This window comes from Canis lupus, chromosome 23, assembly GCF_003254725.2.
Source record: "Canis lupus dingo isolate Sandy chromosome 23, ASM325472v2, whole genome shotgun sequence".
Taxonomy (NCBI): Eukaryota; Metazoa; Chordata; class Mammalia; order Carnivora; family Canidae; genus Canis; species Canis lupus.
The window spans coordinates 36,694,212-36,711,734 of record NC_064265.1 but is presented as its reverse complement, the minus strand read 5'-3'; the positions used below and the strand labels follow the sequence as shown (position 1 = coordinate 36,711,734).

The 17,523-nt window shown below is 46.7% G+C and overlaps 1 protein-coding gene across 2 annotated transcripts in view; it reads right to left on the bottom strand.

Annotated features, from left to right (window-relative positions):
* Positions 1 to 473: 473 nt before the first annotated feature.
* The window catches only part of CLSTN2 (calsyntenin 2), a 623,447-nt gene continuing 606,397 nt past the window's right edge, over positions 474 to 17,523 (bottom strand). For both annotated transcript variants that reach the window (XM_049099645.1, XM_035704913.2), the window contains exons 13-17: positions 14,914 to 15,084; positions 14,301 to 14,446; positions 14,071 to 14,194; positions 13,174 to 13,358; positions 474 to 11,364 (exon numbers count right to left, since the gene is read on the bottom strand). In XM_049099645.1, coding sequence (XP_048955602.1) covers positions 11,164 to 11,364; positions 13,174 to 13,358; positions 14,071 to 14,194; positions 14,301 to 14,446; positions 14,914 to 15,084 — 827 coding nt within the window. In that variant the 3' untranslated portion in view covers positions 474 to 11,163. The remainder of the gene's footprint in view (positions 11,365 to 13,173; positions 13,359 to 14,070; positions 14,195 to 14,300; positions 14,447 to 14,913; positions 15,085 to 17,523) is intronic.

Genomic DNA, 17,523 nt, shown 5'->3' with positions numbered 1-17,523 from the left:
GCTCTACCAGCTATGGGTGGGGAGGAGAGCCCATTCTCAGTGGGCTGCAGGGGCGAGATGGAACCTGGGTGTGAGGGAAGGTCAGCATGCAGGGGGCAGGAAGGGATGGGCTGGGAGAGATTCAGAGCTTTGCTCAGTCCCATCTGCCCTTTGGCAATGCCCGTAGCTCCAAAGATTAATTAAGACCAGACACAAAGGGCTCCAGCACTTGTAGGCACTAAGTACAGGAGGCTTGTCTTTGTACTGGTTTCCAGTAACAATGCTGCAGAGTTGTATTCTGGGTGTAACAGGGTACCCTAAGGGAGGCCTGACGGGGGCCAGCTTGCCATGTTACCACCCCTCATGTCCCACACCCCTCTCTTCCCCATGCAAGGATTTAGGATAGAGCTCCAAAGAATGTTGACCCAGCTAAGCAGTTCTCGGCACCTTGCCTCATCAAATAGTCTGAAGGATAAAAACTCTCAGAGGTCATCTTTACTGTGAAATTCTAAAATCATATTTATTCACCAATTCACAGAAAGTGTCGTAACGACCACCAGCATGAATCAGTTTGTAGGCATTTACAAGTCAAGGCTGAAAATAAATATCTGTCTGTGTCGAATAGGCATTTAACAAATTACTTGGAAACTGCAAGAATCTTAATTGTTAGAAATGTAAAATTTGTGACTCAAATATGGATAAAATCACAGTCATGGGAAGAAGCCCAACAGATTCCTGTGGTGGTTCTTATTTTCTTCCTATATCTTTATATACATGGAGATTCTCAGCGCCCTTCACTCTGCATCAGCCTGAAGTGGACAGGACAGCTCAATTAGGCAGGGACTAGATCAGGGGAGGGGCTCATAGGTGTAGGGAGGAGAAGGGGCATTTTCTCTGGTCATCTGTGATTGGGCAACCTCATTCATTGAGCAAGATGATAAAGTGCTCTCCTGAAATTAAATTCTATAAATGCATACAGTCTAACAAGATAGTCCAAAGTTTGCATTGTTTCACATCATACACACTAGTATATTTAGCAAATAAACACATTTTCTAGACTAAAAGGAGTCAGTTTTTTGAGGCAGCTGAAAGAGCTCAGAGGTGGACATGTATCAGGTATACATACACGGGCCCACCTGTTGAGGTGGCATCTCCAGATATGGGTGATGGGAAGAGCTGAGAGAAGAATCATTAGACCTCTGAGACTGGCTGAGCCCAGAATCATTATATTTAGTTCTAGAATTGTACCCGAAGTTGGCACAACTCCACAGCATTGCACAAGTGTTTAGGAAATGGCAGAAGCAATAGGAGGGGAGCCCTCAGTCCTGTTCCCTGTAGAAATAGCTTGTTAGGTGTTATGCAGATGAGGTCTAAGTGATACAGACCCACTATGTGCAGCGTCCTAAGTGATATAGGCCCACTCTGTACAGCATCCCGGCAAGAGCCAGACCCAGTGCCTGCAGCCAGCTGGACATTGTTCTGAATCTTTGAATTCATGCAAGCTTCTCCTCAGCCGAGGTGTAATGATCTAGGAGGGGGATGTGGCTGACTTGCTTCCCTGTGGCTCACTTAATTGGGTGTATAGTGAGTACTGAGTCCCATGTAGCGACAAGTTGGACCTTCCATTTTCCAATGCTTACTAAACTCCTACTATGTGCCAGGCACTGTTCCCAGTGCTCTGAGAGCTAAAAGTAAATGAGAACAGTAAGAAAAAGTGTAACACCCAAACCTGTGCTTCTAAGGAACTGAAAATGTGTTGGGACCATTGACATCTTTATATCTTACTTATTTCTGTATTTTATGCATATGACGCACATAATTGCTGCCCTTAGCCTACTTTTCCCTGATAGCTTATATTTAACACATTAACTAATTTTCCAAGTGAATGTCCCACCAAGTCATTCTGAATCTTACCTTTCTGACATTATAATGTCCATGCCGATAACATAACACACCTAACTCTAATACCTATGGATATCTTTGAAAACAACCAACTTCTACATGCAGTTTCTTTTCTAAATTCACTGGCTGGTTTTCTTCAATTTCCTTCTCTGCTGTCCAGCTCAGGGCATCAACAACTTTTTTTTGGAAGCCACCGAGGTCAGGCTGGAAGCAATCAGGTGGATTGATCCATTGTGACTAGTTCAATTAAGAATGAAATCACCTTCGAATAGGTCTGACTTTGGAGGCATTGATTTGATTGCCTCAGGGTCACATGGCCAGGCTTCCCCATAGTTTGCTGAAACTTGGATACAGCTTTCAGTATAGAGCAATGCTCTGGCTTCCCAGGTGAGGGTGTTCCTGTTCCGTCACTCTTCTCTAGCCTCACCTGTTCCCTCTCTAACTCTGAGTCAGCTTTCCCGTCAATCTCTTTTTTTGCCTTTTGAGTGATCAGCCCTGGATATCAAGTCTAACTTCCTAATCTCCAAAAGGCTTTTGCCTTATTTCCACCACTTGAAGTTTACAAGCAAAGATGTGCATGCCATCTTCTGAATCCTGCACATTGATGGCTCCTTTGCAGACAAGGGAGGAGCTAAGGGGTATATTCCACATTGCGCAGGATGGATGGACTTTTGTCTGCAGGGGTGTGCACATTACATTCCTATCTGTGACCCACAGGCCCAACCAGAACCCTTTCTCACAGAGGCCCCAGTGAACCCTTCCTAAGGCAGCTGTCTCCTGGCCCTTCCCCTCCCTTTTTCAAAGAGGCTGGACTCTAGTAGCTGAGACCTGCAGTTGATTCCCTGATTCTGCAAATAGAGAAAACCTATGGGCTCTTTTCTTTGGTAGCTCTTTCTGCTGGGGAAAAGAACCCTTACCATGAGTGTGTGTGTGTGTGTGTGTGTGTGTGTGTGTGTGTGTGTGTGTATGTCCCATTTATGTTCTGAAATGCTCAGAAAAAAAGGTCTGGATAGCTGAGATGCATTTTCATTTCAAGATAAAAGCAAACAGATGTTAAAGTCGGCATGTTTTTGTCACCTGGGATTAATACACACTGCCTGCATTTTGGCTCTTCTCACCTCTATTGCCCTCTTTTCCTTCGGCTGTTGGGGGTTGAGCTTCATCTTGATGGATCTCTGCATCAAATCTGCTGAAAGGAGCTGCAGAGTAGCACAAGACTAGGGCGATTAACAGATTAGGACGTCCTCCTTCCTGGGCAGCATCGTGACTCAGGACCTGAGGATGGAGCAGGTGGGCTTACCAGTGCCCCTCCAGCTGCTCTGGGCTTAGGGGCACCTTTTAGTGAGCTAGCAAGGGGCCACTCTCCAAAGAACTCCATTCTTGTTCTTTTCCTGCCCCTAGATATACTCCTACTTCTCCTTGCTCTGATTTTATGAAGGATTCTGACCTATATACTAAGAGAAAAGATGGAGGAGTCTTTTTCTATGGAAGCATCTTAATTTTTCACATCCTGTGCATTTGCTGAGGTTAGGTGATCTCTGGTATTCTGTTTAATTCACCATTTATCAAGCCCATGCTATGGGCTATGTGCTGTGATAAGTGAGTGACACTTCTTGCCTTGATGAGGGCCTGTGACAGCAGAGGCGGCAAGAGCTGAGGGGCCATACAGCCTCACACAGCCATGTTTTCTGGTGCCTGGTCAGGGTCCCCAGTGGGTGCAACTGACAGTCCTCATGGAATGGGACTCTGACTTGAAATGGATCATCTCAGTGGTCCAGACGTAGCAGCACCTCTTTGGGGCTTAAAATGGGAGGGACTAGCTGATATTGGGACGCAGTCCTCCCCTGTTTCTGACAAATGTAAATGACTAGTATGGCTTGCACAGTGACATATCTTGGGGGTCTCCTCTGTGCCCATTCTTCCCAATAAATATCCCTCATATTCTTTCTTTCCACCTGGTGTTCTGGCTAGATTGGAGCTCCTGACCCTTCTGTCTGACTGGATACAGATATAAGCTTCTCAATGAGAACAGAGCCCATCCTGCTCCCAGAACTACCTAAGGCCTCTCCACCCACGTCCTGCCATCCCATCCCTTGTCTTTTTGTCCCATAGGGGACTTTGTAATAAGTGACTTAACTTCAGGGAAACAAAATTGTCTTAAGGTCTTGGGAGAGAGATGTCGCATCAGAGACCAGGCTGGAGAAGAAAATTCTTCTGGACCTAAGTGATGTGAACAGGAAGAAACTTTCCTTTCACCTCTTGGGTCTGCTCTCTCCTTTGCTTCTCACAAACAACTGGCAAACCGTTGGTTCTTTTTAGCACAATCTAATGTGTTAGAGATGGTTGTTCTTGATATGGTCACTGTGGTCTCAGGGGATTGATTGACCATTTAATCAGAAGACCCTTCCATAAACTAGGCTGGAGACATGGAGGTATCCTTGAGGGCATTTGGGGGAGGACTCAGCTAGGACAGGGCTGACAGGACCAGGAATGTGCCTTTGATCAAGAGGGAACTGGGTTCTTAGAAACTATACAGCAGGTGCCAGCTTTCCAAGGCCATGTGTCTGGGTTCCCCTCCCTCCCACTCCTCCTCTCTCCTCCCACTCCAAGGCCCAGTGTTCCAGTTCTCTGACTCCTAGTCTCAGAAACCCTTACATGAGGACAGATTCTGCACCACAGGTAGGTGTGACTGATAGAATGTCAACTTGTTTCTCCCGAAAGGTTCTAGATCTTTGCAGAGTTTAAGCCATGAATCAAAAACCTAAATCAATAATTGGCAGATCTTTGGCTTCTGGGAGGTAGGGGAAAAGAGGAATTGGTGGAGACTGGTACCTTTGCAGGTCTTAGAGATTTGAAGACCAACACAGATTCCACCTGTAGAGAATGCTGCAGGTTTGTTTTAGGTTTTGTTTTCTACTTTTAGTAACATCCAGAATGAGTTACTGCCCTTCCAAGAAAAGCCATTCATTCTCCATCCAATTTTGTGTTTGGATTGTGACGCTGCATGACCCAGTCATATTACAGAAGGCGCAGCACCACAGTAAAGCTGGCAGTGTCCTTGGATGACCCCACGCCACTCTCTGTAGGCCCTGGTGGCTCCACAGCATAGATGCTCTGTGGGGACCAGTTCTCCTGGTGATGTAAGGACACTGCTACAGTTTAATCATTTCCTCTAATACATGGCCCTTCAGGAGGCTGCTTATATATGGGAATCTGGAAGGCAGTCTCCTTAGGGATGGGTGGCCTCACTACAGCCTCCCCTAGACTATGTGTCTCTCTAGGATTAAAGGGGCCAGACCAGCAGGAGATGGATCATGCCCTAGGAGAGGAGTGGAGTTGGGACGTGGCCCAAGGTTCCTTAAAATCACTGCTTCAGGGATGCCTGGGTGGCTCAGCAGTTGACTGTCTGCCTTCAGCCCAGGGCATGATCCTAGAGTCCCAGGATCAGGTCCCACATTAGGCTCCCTGCATGGAGCCTGCTTTTCTCTCTGCCTATGTCTCTGCCTCTCTCTCTCTGTCTCACGAATAAATAAAATATTTTTAAAAAATATCACTGCTTCAGGGAGTATGGACTAGAGTCTAGAGGGCCCTACAGGGTTCATAGAATGGTCTGCTTTGACTCCTTCTCTTCTCACTAGTAATTGACTCTCTTATCCTATTAATCATCTCCTCCCAGTGCCAGTGAAAATTATTCTCATACTCCACATCTGTGGTTTTCAAACCTTAGAGTGCATCAGGATTTGAGAGCCTTGAAACATACACCACTGGGTGCCACCCGTGGTTTCTGATGCAGTAGCTCTTGGGTGGATCTTGTGTATTTGCATTTCTCACTCATCCCTAGCTGATGCTCTGGTCCAGGGCGCTCCTTGGGAATCTCTGCTCTACAGTGTCCTGTGGCCCTTAGCAAAGTCAAGCCCTTCTTCCCTCCTCAGCTCTGACTTCAGGCCTCAGAGGTCTTCCCTCATGTCATGCTTTTCATGTCTTTGAACTTGGCACATACCAGCCCCTGTATCTGGCTTACTTTCCAGGTCTGCCTGCCTGCCATTCATACGAAAGAACTTCCTTTGTAGTTTCACGGATTCTCAATCATCAGCCACGTGATATCCACCTTGTGGGCAGGGTGACTTGCTTTCATCCATAAGTGACCTGGGTCAGGCTGGGGAAGAATTAGGAACATCTAGGAAAGCACTGCCTGCCTCCCTAGTGCTCTCCTCCGCTGGCCTTGGCAATGTGTGTGAGGGCTCCCAGAATCACACCTGCCATGTAACTTAGGGTGGAGAACTGCCAGAGCAAGTTACTCCCTTCCCCCAACTCCAAACTTCTGTCTGCATCAGTCTCCACTGCTCTCACAAAGGAAGCCTGCCAACAGTTCATGAGACCGAGAGACTTCCCTGGGCAGGGCCACACCTCATTCATCTACCATTCCCTCATTTCTGGCACGGGGCCTGGCACACCATGGGTACTCAGCAAGGATTTGCTGAATTACATTGAACGTAGCTGCAAACACAGAATCCCATCTGTTCACTAATGGCATCCAGGGAATGTCTGATTGCTTTCTGGGGTGCTGGTGGAGATAACTTCTTGTGTCTCTTTGTACCTTCCTGGGATAGAGTCAAGTGTGACTTCTAGTCCACAGCCCTTGTAAAGCCAACTTCCCTTTGTAGTTGGTGCCAAAAGGAAAACTGGAGCAAGATCTATAGAGTAGGTACAGAATAAATTTATAAAATAAAGTAAATAAAGGCAGGGAAATGAAAGTGCTGGAGTAGACTTTAAAACTTTCACTGTTCATTTCCTTTGCCTACAGCTGGGCAGCAGAAAGTGATTACATGAAAATTAAATTGTGCCAAGGGCTTTGGCTTGTCAGCCTCGATAAAAGTCTGATGCAGATAGAGGATCCTGTACCGTCCGTAGCCCTCCAGAGTATTTCACGGAGGCTTTGTGGATACCCCAAAGGCCCAAGAATGATCCTACCTGAAAACCATCTACTTTTCACTTGTAAATTCTTTCAAAGAATTAAACTCATGCCCTCACTTTTTTTGGTAAAACTGATTTAGTTAATTTCAATGAGAGGATGATTAAGAAAAAGTCCTCTTTTCTTCCTCTTGCTAATATTGAATTATAGAGCCATGAAGAGTGCTAATTTTGAAATGTGCTGGGTAGGGCTTTCTACTGATTATGTTGCTATTGATTCAAACAGTCAAAAGTCTTTAGGATCATTTTTAGAGCAATGGTATGAATAGAGCCGAAATGGAAATCAGTCTGAGATAATGAACACCCCTGCTTAGAAATCATTATGGGCTGAGTCATGCTGGGAAGGCGCTGTGCCTGGGAGTTGTCCCTGAGCCCAAGGGGGTTAGCACTCAGTGGTCAGTCAGTTTGGGCACTCAGGGCTTGGAGTTCTTGATGAATGCTTATCTGCGTTCAAGTCAATTTGACGGGTAGCAGGTGTTTTTTTGTTGTCATTTTCTTGCTGGGACATGAACATTTAAAACTTAATTAAGGGCCGTGGAGTTGTTTGTAGTTCATTTTGGAGGCAAAGACCCCTGGGTGGATGAGGAAGGGTCTAAGATAGCAATTTACTTTCTCTTGGTAAATAGAAGGGCTGCTTTCCTTGAATGTATGGTAGAGGTATGCAAACTGTGACCCAAGGCCAAATCAGGCAGGCTGCTGGGTTTTGTATGGCCCATGGGCTCACAAGAGTTTTTAAAATTTTAAATGGTTGAAAGTAAAAATTGAAAAAGAGTAATAAAATTTCATGATATGTAAAAATATGAATTCAAATTTCTGCTCTTTTAGTATTCATAAATAATTTTTTTTGGAACATAGCCATATCCATTCATTTATGTATTGTCTGTGGCTTATTTCATGCGACAGTGGCAGAGTTGAATACTTGCAACAGAGACCATATGCCCTGCAAAGCCTAAAATATTTACTATCTGGCTCTTTCCAGATAAAGTTTGCTGACATCTGCTGTATGTACCGGCATGGAGGACATTGCTTCCCACTAGGAGCCCTCTTCCTGGAGGATCTGTGTCCACTAGGTAGCTCTTGCTACCTGCAGAGTTGTGTAGTCTAAACCCTGCTTGATAGGATGATTGAGAACATTTAAGAAAATGATAATGAAATAAGATCCCCTGAAATCATATTTTTGTTACCTACTTACATTTGGGCCTTGGTCAAATTCAAAGCATTTGATTAACCTACTAGAATTACTTTTGTTATTAAGACAGCTGACCAACTAGTTGATTGCTTTACTCCATTGGGCAGCTCAGTCTGTATTGGCCTATTCCATTTCAACCTCCTCTTCCTCTCCCTCCCTGTCACCTGAGTCACTTGAGAGGTTTCAGCCTCTCTCTTTCCCAGCTCCAGAGAGCAAAATCTGGTCATCCTCTTGGCAAGATAAGCAATGGTCTGGCCTGTGGCCAAACTGGTCAGCTGTTCCTCTGGGATATGAGCCTGCACCTGCTGCCTCTGATATCTGGATGAGAGGCTGCATGGTGTACAGGCCATCTGGGAGTTCTGGTTCCTGGATACCAGCATATGGAGCCTGGAACATGCTGGGCTGATTGATGACATTTTTCACTTTATTAGAATATCTGGTGTAGAGCAAGTTAAATTACTACTCACCTGAATGGTCTCTGAAGCTTCTGCTACTTCTATATAACCACTCCTTGTTGAGTACGGCTTTGGGAACATGATAAATGCCCATTGACCCAGCAGTATTTCAAGTGTCTCATCTTTTGAGCTGACACACAGTGTGACTTGGCACAACAGTTGATGGAGAGGGTCCTGACTTGTTGTTCCCATTGTTTCTCTACATCAATCCAGTCACAAATGATTCAACTCTGCATCCCTAGCCAAGTGCCACTTTCACCTGCTTCCCTCCGCCCCCATAATCCCTAAATTAGGGCCCAATTAGCTTCCTCAACCAGAAGTGATACAGCCATTGGAGATAGCCGGAAGGCATGAGTAACCCCTTCTCACCCCAACCAAACTGAAAAGACTGTGTAAGACTCAGATATTTTAAATGTAAATCCGATTGAAAAAGCACTGGTTGTGATGAGCACCAGGTGGTGTAAGTGATGAATCACTAAATTCTACTCCTGAAACTAATTACACTATATATTAACTAGAATTTTAAAAACTTGCAACATCAAATTTTATCTTACGAATAACAAAAAAAATTGAAAAACCATAAATTTGGTTTTTACTGCCATAATTTTGATAGAATTCTGTTAGCTCCTAAATGCCCAACTGGAGAATCTTTTATTTAATGAAAGGGATTATGGAGACTAAGCAGTGTTAGAGATTTTCTCCTTGTAGCTGTGCAGACACAACCTGATAGAGCATTTTGCTTGGGAGAATTCACCCAATCTTACTCAGCTTTAGCATCTCCTAGGGCTGCTGGTTGAGTGCTTAGCACATAGTAGGTCCTCAACAATGCTTGTGAGCTGCATAAATATAAGTAGAAGCAGGGTTATGGGCACTGGACCAAGAGTGGCAGGTGGGAAGTCTGGTCTTGTCTCTACCTCTGAGTGACTCTGAACAAGATGCTGAAGCTATGAACTTCAGTTTACTCAAAATAGGCCTGACAATAGGTGTCCCAACTCCCTGACAGAGTTATGGTGAGGCTCAAAGGGGGGGAACAGAGTGCAAAAATCACTTTTGATGGTGGAAAAAGCTGCATCAGGTAATTTTCTTCAATCAGAAGCTTGCAGGGGCCTCTCATGGATCCTCGTTGGGTGGAGCTCAAACTAGAGGTCATTCATGATGGTCCCCCTTAAACTCTATTTTAGTGACATGGTGAGTAGAATGAACAGATTCTCAACTTACTTTTGAACCTGAATGCCCCTGTGACTAGGGGCCAGCTCTGTGCCTCTGCCAGTATGGGATGAACAACAGGGGGAGGGTGGGAGGACAGGGACAGATTGTCTCTGGCTTTATCCTTTGTACATTCAAAACAAAGACGGTCTCAGAGCCTTGTGGAAGTCCTAGAATGGCCCTGTTTTTGCCTGCTAATCTCTGGTCACAAAAGAGCACAGACAAGTTACTATAGCAACTGTTCTCTCCTTACAAGGTGTCCATGTTAGGATGGAGGTGGAAAAGATTTTATTGAAACAAGAAGAAAAAAATTAGATTTTCAGATATATTTGCCCTCCACCCAAAGCACTGCTCCTTTTAGAAGAATACAGCAGCAGCTGTTACTATCACAGATATGCTCCTAATTCCTAACATTCAAATCTCCAAACTTTCATTTTAGATTTGGTGCAGTTCATGCTGGTTCTAATACATCGGAGAGGGATGAATTTGCTCAGAAGGCAAAACAGTGTGAAACAGGTGATGAGGGACCCTCAGACTAGATGCTGAGAGCCTTGTCCACCTCTGGCTTCCCTCTGGCTGGGAAGACCCCAGCCACCCCCATCTCCCAGATCTGTGCCCACCATAGTGCCCAGCTGCTCATCCTATTAGCCCTTCCTTCTGGTCTCTGGCTGCAGGCTTGTCACACTGTTGCTTGAGGCAGTACCTCTGCAGAGTGCTTGCTGGTTCCTGTGATGTCATGTGGTGGCAGCCTGGTTGACAGAGAGCTTTGGCTGGGGCCCAGGCCCTGCTGTGGCCAAAGACCTAGTCTTGGTTTTGGACTTTTCATCTAACCTTATGTGACCTCAGAAAGGACAAAGGGAAAGGCTCTCCAAACTGGGGAGAGCGAATGTGTGCATGTGGGTGTGCGTGCATGTGAACCTTTCCCTATATGTTAAATCTGCCTCAACAAAGACTTTCTTTTAGAGTATTAAGGACTGAAGACCTCTTACGTGTGAAGTCTGACCACCTCGCCCACGTGAACCCACCTGAAAAGTCAGGTGAGAAGAACCTGCTGGTCTGTGTGGAAGGGGAGACGGGGTCAGGTGCACGCACAGTGAGCTGGAACCCAAGGGCCCTGGGCACAGGGAGCCCGGGGGAGGTGAGTGACATAAAGGCTGACTTTTTCCTTGCAAAGAAGAACAAAGGCAGAATTCTGCAGATTGGCTGACAGGATGCTAGGTGAGTCCAGGGCAGAAGTAGGGGCTACAGGGCAAAGTCCACCCTGAAGTCTCCACTAATGATGACCCTGGGCTTCTTGGACCCTCCCTAGGGAGTACCCAAGGAATAAAGGGTGACTTCCAGGACGCTGGGGAAGGCCTGCCCAGACTTGTCATAGAAATCAGAGGCGACAGGTGATAGACTCAGGCGTATATCAGGTGGGGCTTACAAAAGGGACACTGGGTGGGCACAGACAGCTGGGCACTAGTAGGGCAGGGCAGAGTCGTCCCACTCCAGCTGGGCTTGCCTGGCTCCACTCTGCCCATGTCTGCCCTTGCCCATCCCTTCCTCCTCCTCTTCCTCTTCGCTGTCCTCTGAGTCACTGCTGCTGGAGCTCATGTCTTCCTCCACTTCTTCCTCCTCCTCCTCAGTCTCCTCTTCCCCACGCCCTGGTTCTTCATGTTTCTGGATGTCGGGGAGAAAAGGGACATGCTCATCAGGGGTTGAGCAGAACCCACTTTGGAACTTACATGTTTCTCCCTCCACTAAGGGAACATTTCAGGCCCTTTGAATTCCTTTTCCTTCATGTTAAACCCATGGGCCTGGGGACAGGCGTCCTGGATGTGAGGTCCTCTGGTGAAAGGCAAATCAGAGGGCTAAGGACGAAGAAGAAATAGTGAATTCCAAGACCTGGACTCAAGGTAAATGGTGGGTTTTAAACACAAGATATCAAAGCCAGTCCCTTCCATCACTGAATGAGCCGTTTGCTTTCTGGCGTTCCTGGCACCTGTCTGTATGGAGCTAAGTCTTAGGTGTTTGCTTCTCAGTAAGAGCATGGCATTTACACTTACAGCCCATTTCCAGGTGAGATTATATTTGCTGGGAGCAGAAGGTCTTCTAAGCCAAGACTCAGGTGTGTTGCTCCTCAGAAATATTCCTCTGGGAAGGACAAAGTTCATGGTCCTCATTTTCCATGCCTCCCCCCTCACCATCTTTTCCAGTTCTATTCCTGTCCTACCCCCAGCCAGGTTTTTGGTGATTCTAGCAAAATCTTAGTTCTGGATTTATGTTTTAAGGTAATGAAACAGCCGTAAGATGCAAGTGCCCTTGTGTGGTTGCATCCCCTCCCTGGAGCAGCTTCTTTTCTACCTTACCCCACCCCCACCCTAACCCATTCTTCAAAGCCTTCCTTAGGCTAACCTCCTGCGGGAAATCTTTCCTGAACACTCCAGCCTCAATGGCTCTCCCTACTCATGCTTCACTGATGGCTGGCATTAGCAGGTTAGCCCCTCAGTGAGAACACTCCTGCCAGGACTCTGATCCAGGCACAGGGGCTTGTTTCCCACAGCTGAGGCTCAAGTTCTCTGAGGTGGAAATGCTGGTGTCCCCAACTAGTACACACAGCATTCTATGTACAACCTATGCTAGGAGAAGGAAGCTGAGCATCAGCCTGCTGGCTATGAAACTGGAGCATGAGGCCAACTCAGGAGGATCTTGGGGACCCAGCTGGGACAATCTTCATTCCTCAGTGACTGTTGATCTTCCCCTGCTTTTCTAGTCCTGCCTCTACCACCACCCAGGACCCATGGGCAGCCCGCAGGGTACTTAGATATTCATATGTCCAGACCTGGGCCTTAGACCCTCATGGGTGGATGTTGGAGGTTGCTGGCTAACTGAATATGACATTAGGGTCTGGCAACCTTGAGTTGAATATTGGCACTGCCATTATCAGCTATATAAGTTTGAGCACTTTGACTTTCTCTCGGAGTTGGTTCCTACCTTGGGAAGTGGGATGGTGTATACAGAACACCCTGTGCAGTGTCTGGCATGATGAGGGGCTCTATGAAGGGCAGCTATTGCTGTTGTATTTTTGTTTTAACCTATTCTGAGCCTTTAAGTGAGCTCTGTAGGCAGCACGGAGCAAAGCCATCTAATTTACACTGTTAATCAAAAATTCAATACTGAGTCTTTAAGTGTTAGTCAGCTCTGAGTTAAATACTATGGGGGAGGCAAGGGATAGACACCACATGGCTGTGTGCCTTAAGAAATGTCTGGTTCTGTTTGTAGGGTGAGAGCAATTCACACATTTTTAAGCACTGAATGCAGCTGGTGGGAGAGTATGGTCCATGCAGGTGGAGTGGGCTGAAGGTGCTCAGAGAAGGCAAGGGTCAGTGGGGCTGGGCTAGTTGGGGCAGGGCTGCCAGCACAGGGAAGATGGAGCTGATGGAGGGGAAGCCTCCTGCCCCAAGATCCCAGCCCCTATATGAGGATCACCTCCATGGGGTTGACTGTAATAGTGAGCGCAGAGTCGTCCCAATCCATCTCCGCCTCCTTGGCAGCCTCCGTCTCTTGGGTGAAGTGCTGGTGGGCAATCCGGACCCGGTACACGCCCATGGCCACGACAAACACCAGCATGCATACGGAGATGATGATGACCACTGTGGCGATGCTTGGGACCACTGGAACGAGGAAGGAATCCACATGATGTGGTGAACGGAAGGACTAGCTCAGTCTTGGGATGGAGTATGAATGAAACATCCACGTGCAGGCTAAAACCTGCCCTACTGCTTCTCAGTTGTGGAACTCTGAGCCAGCACCTTACTCTGTATGGGCTTCATTTTCTTCATCTCTATAATGGATTGAATAATTCTCACCCCATGGGTAATTGTGAGGAATAAAGCAAATGATTGATGTAAGTTCTCTTCTATCTTTTGCTTTCCCCCTCAAATTCTAGGGCGCCTTCCACTGAGAGCCAGGCACTGTGGAATTTCACAGGGACTAACACAGTGCTCACCAGACAGTAATACAAATGGCAAGACTGGAACTGAAGTAAGGTGTGCAGGTATGTGTGTGTGCGTGCGCCATGTGTGCCAAGTGTGCACTTGCATATGAAGAGGCTCAGAGAAAGTGGCTCTGAGGCCTCAAAGGACTTGGAAGACTTCACCCTAGCCCTTTGTACTGACCTCTGTTATGCTAGATAGTGAATCTTTCCCTGACTAGCCCTCTACTGAGTCTGTGAGTATCTCAGAGGCAGGATCCACATCTTTTCCAGTCCTGGGTTCCTCTTTCATTTCTGGGCACCTATGGCTGCTGCACCATACCTGTTAGTGGATGGTCTTGAATCACAATGACTGCCTGATATCCTGAGGTCCTTCCTCCCAGGCCACCTACCTGAACTGCGCTGGATGCTACTCTGGGACTCAGGGTGGTGGACAGACTGCAGGAAGGGAGGCTGCACAATAAGGTGGTTGACGTGCTCCTTGTCTGAGACTCTGGCCTCATGGAGGATGCTGACCTAGGAAGAGCATGGAGAGGTGCTGCTGACCAGGAGTGGCAGGTGGGCCCAAACAAGGAACAAGTGATAACTCTGAAATTCCCTAATGATGGCAGGACCCACTCACCTCCAGGTTGAACTCATTGCTGGTATAACGCCCGTTGAGTTCTGAGCACTTGATTCTGAACCGCCGAGACTCAAGGGAAGCTGGATGCCAGTTGCGGTAGCGGATGTGATGCAGTACCTGTTCATAGCGGCTCATGGAGCCCACACCTGTGCCAAAAGACCATCCCTGTCATAAGAAGGTAGAAGATGGGGGAGGTAGGATGTGGCTGCTGGGACTTGCAGTTCTCTTGAACTTGTCTAGGGTAAGAACTTGAAATGTTGTTTAGGGGAAGACAAATGTATGGACACAGAAGGAGCCAATTGAACTGACCCACAGGATTTTGAAATACATTAGGCTCTGACCAGAATGGCCTCAGTCTGTCAAATGCTGCTATGAAATTTGCTGAGGTCAAACAGTATAAGAGAAAGCATGCACCTACTTTCTACAGAAGAGGTCCTCAAGATGCTGGAGTAGCTCAGTGACGGAGAGGCTAGAAGTTCATGCTCTGAGGTCAAGGATCCCTACCCTGACCCCTTCTCCACAGGTGACAGAACACCATCATACTCATGACTCCAGCATGAGGGCACTCTGAGAGGAGAGCACCAGGTTATTATGCGGCACAGTGTGGTCTCACCGTAGATGGAGTAGCCTGCTGTGGAGTTGGTGGCATCCAGGTGTCGCTGATGGAGCTCACTGTGGTTGAGCTCCAAGCACTCCTGTCTTGGGTCCAGGTCCCCTCCAAGCACCAGAATGTCACAGAAATCTAAGTTGTGAAGCATTTCTTCTAAGACTGCTGATTTGGGTGCTGAGGGAAGACAGACATATGGGAAACACAGGCATGAGGACAACTCAGACAGCAGGCTTGTGTGTCACCTTCCTCCTCCATGACTGCATCCCAGGGTTAAAGTGGGTCAGGAGAAGAGGCTGTGTTATCCCAACCACCACCTCCACAGCTCAGACAAATGCCCTGAGGTTGGGTGGCATGGATTTCTGTGAAGAGCATGAGTAGTCAAAATATGTGAATTTGAATACCAGCCACTAAGATACTTATAGGACTGGAGAAACTACCTACCTCTCAATTTCCTATCTGTAAAGAGGATGAGGGTCTTGAGAAGTTTGAAGACAGACCTAGTGTGCTCAATAAGGGATATTTCTCTTTCGGGGACAGTGGTAAGTGCCCTTCTACCATGCTCTCCTAGCTTTCCCCATGTGGTCATGGTGTATCTGTCATCCCAGCAGACCCTGAGGTTTTCAAGTGCAGGGGCACTGTTCTTATTTATTTCTTTCCTTTTTTTAATGACCAACTCCTCAGTACTTAATCCAGTGGCTCATATGGAGCATATTGGTACACACTGCACAAATGGAGAAGCATTATTAATATGATGAAACGATTAAGTAAACTGGTTAATTGACAACCCTTTGGTCAGTCTAGCAATCCTGGCCTGAATGTATGACCCCAATTTTCCCAAAGGGATGTCTGAGTGACACATTGACAGTCCTAACTTAAATTGATTGGGACTTCTGTGGAATATGGAGGAGGAGGAGGACCCTAAGCTTACCTCATCCCATGGAGATACAGCATAGAAGCAGCAGTTTGAAAAATGCCTGGAGTATATGGGAGGGAGGTTTACTAATTTCAGAGCATGTGCTGAAGGGACAGAGATTATTGGGAGACTCTTACAAGAACAAAGGAACATGTAGGCACCATTTCCCTCCCCTGCTCCACAGCCTAGACACAGACACCTGAGGGAACAAGCACAGTGCCCACACATGCTACCTAACTTGTTAACAGTGCAACCATTCCTAGGTTCTCCTGAAGACATGCCCCTTTCAGCCAGGCCTCCACTCCAGGTTCCTACTCACAGCAAACTTGCATAAATCTTCCTAAAACCAAGGGGCCTGCACCAAGTTCTCCTGCTGATCAACCCCCTCCAATATGATCTTGGCCAGAGCCCAGCCAAAGTGGTGCCACAAAGCCCGGAAGTATGCAAGCAGCCCTAGAAGGGACCAGTACTAGTCAAAAGGGATTCCTTTCCTGGGGAAAGGGGATGATAACACATACCCGAACTGCAGCCCCAGCAGTATGCTAGGGGCAGATATCTGGTCTGACTACAAGCTCCACCCACCAACAAAAGCTTCCTAAGGAACAACACAGGAAAAACACCTGCAGCTTGATGCTACTGCATCTCTGGCAAATGCCTGGTCTGCTCAACTCAAGCCCAAGGCAGGCCCAGATTGGCTAACACCATAGGGACCAAACCCTGCCCACAGCAGGCAAAGAGAGTCATTGCAGACCACTGGGCTGAAGGCAAAAAGCAGTTCATCCACAACAGTAGTTCACACACAACACACACATAGAGATGCTCCTGAAGCGCCAGGTTCTGGTGAACAGGGGACACTGTAGGGCACTATAGGACCTCTTCATAAGGCCACTACTTTCAAGAGCAGGAGGCCTTGCTGACTTTTTCAACACAGAGGGTTAGACAAAATGAGAGGAGAGAGGAATGTGTTCCAAATGAAAGACCTAAACAAAAATGAAGAGCAATATCCCGGGTGTAGAATTTGAAGTAATGGTCATAGATACTCAGTGGACTGGTGAAAAGAGTGGAGGACCTCAGTGATATCTTCAACAAAGAGACAGAAAACAACCAATCAGAAATGAAGAACCCAATAAATGAAATTAAAAATATATAGAGGGAATACATAGACTAGAGGAAGCAGAATGGATCGACAATCTGGAGGACAGGATAATGGAAAGCAATCAACAGGAGAAAATGAACAGGAGAGAGAATAAAAATGAAAAGAGACATAGGGAACTCAGTGTCACCATCAAAGATAATAACATTTGCATTCTAGAGAGCTAGAAAGAGAAGAAAAAAGGGAGCAGAGAATTTACTTGAAGAAATTACAGCTGAAAACTTCCCAAATCTGGGGAAGGAAACAGAAATCAAGATCCAAGAGGCACAGAGGGACCCCAACAAAATCAAAACAAGGAGGTCCACACCAAGACACAGAATATATGGCGAAGAATAGTGATAGAGAATTTTATTTAATTATTTTTTAGAGACAGCATGTGAGCAGGAGGGGAAGGGCAGAGGAAGAGAGAATTTTAAGCAGGTAGCATGCTCAATGTAGAGCCTGACCACTACCCTGAGATCAGGACTTGTGCCAAAATCAAGAGTCTGATTCTTTTAACTGAGCCAACCAGGCACTGAAAAGAGAATTTTAACAACAGCAAGAGAAA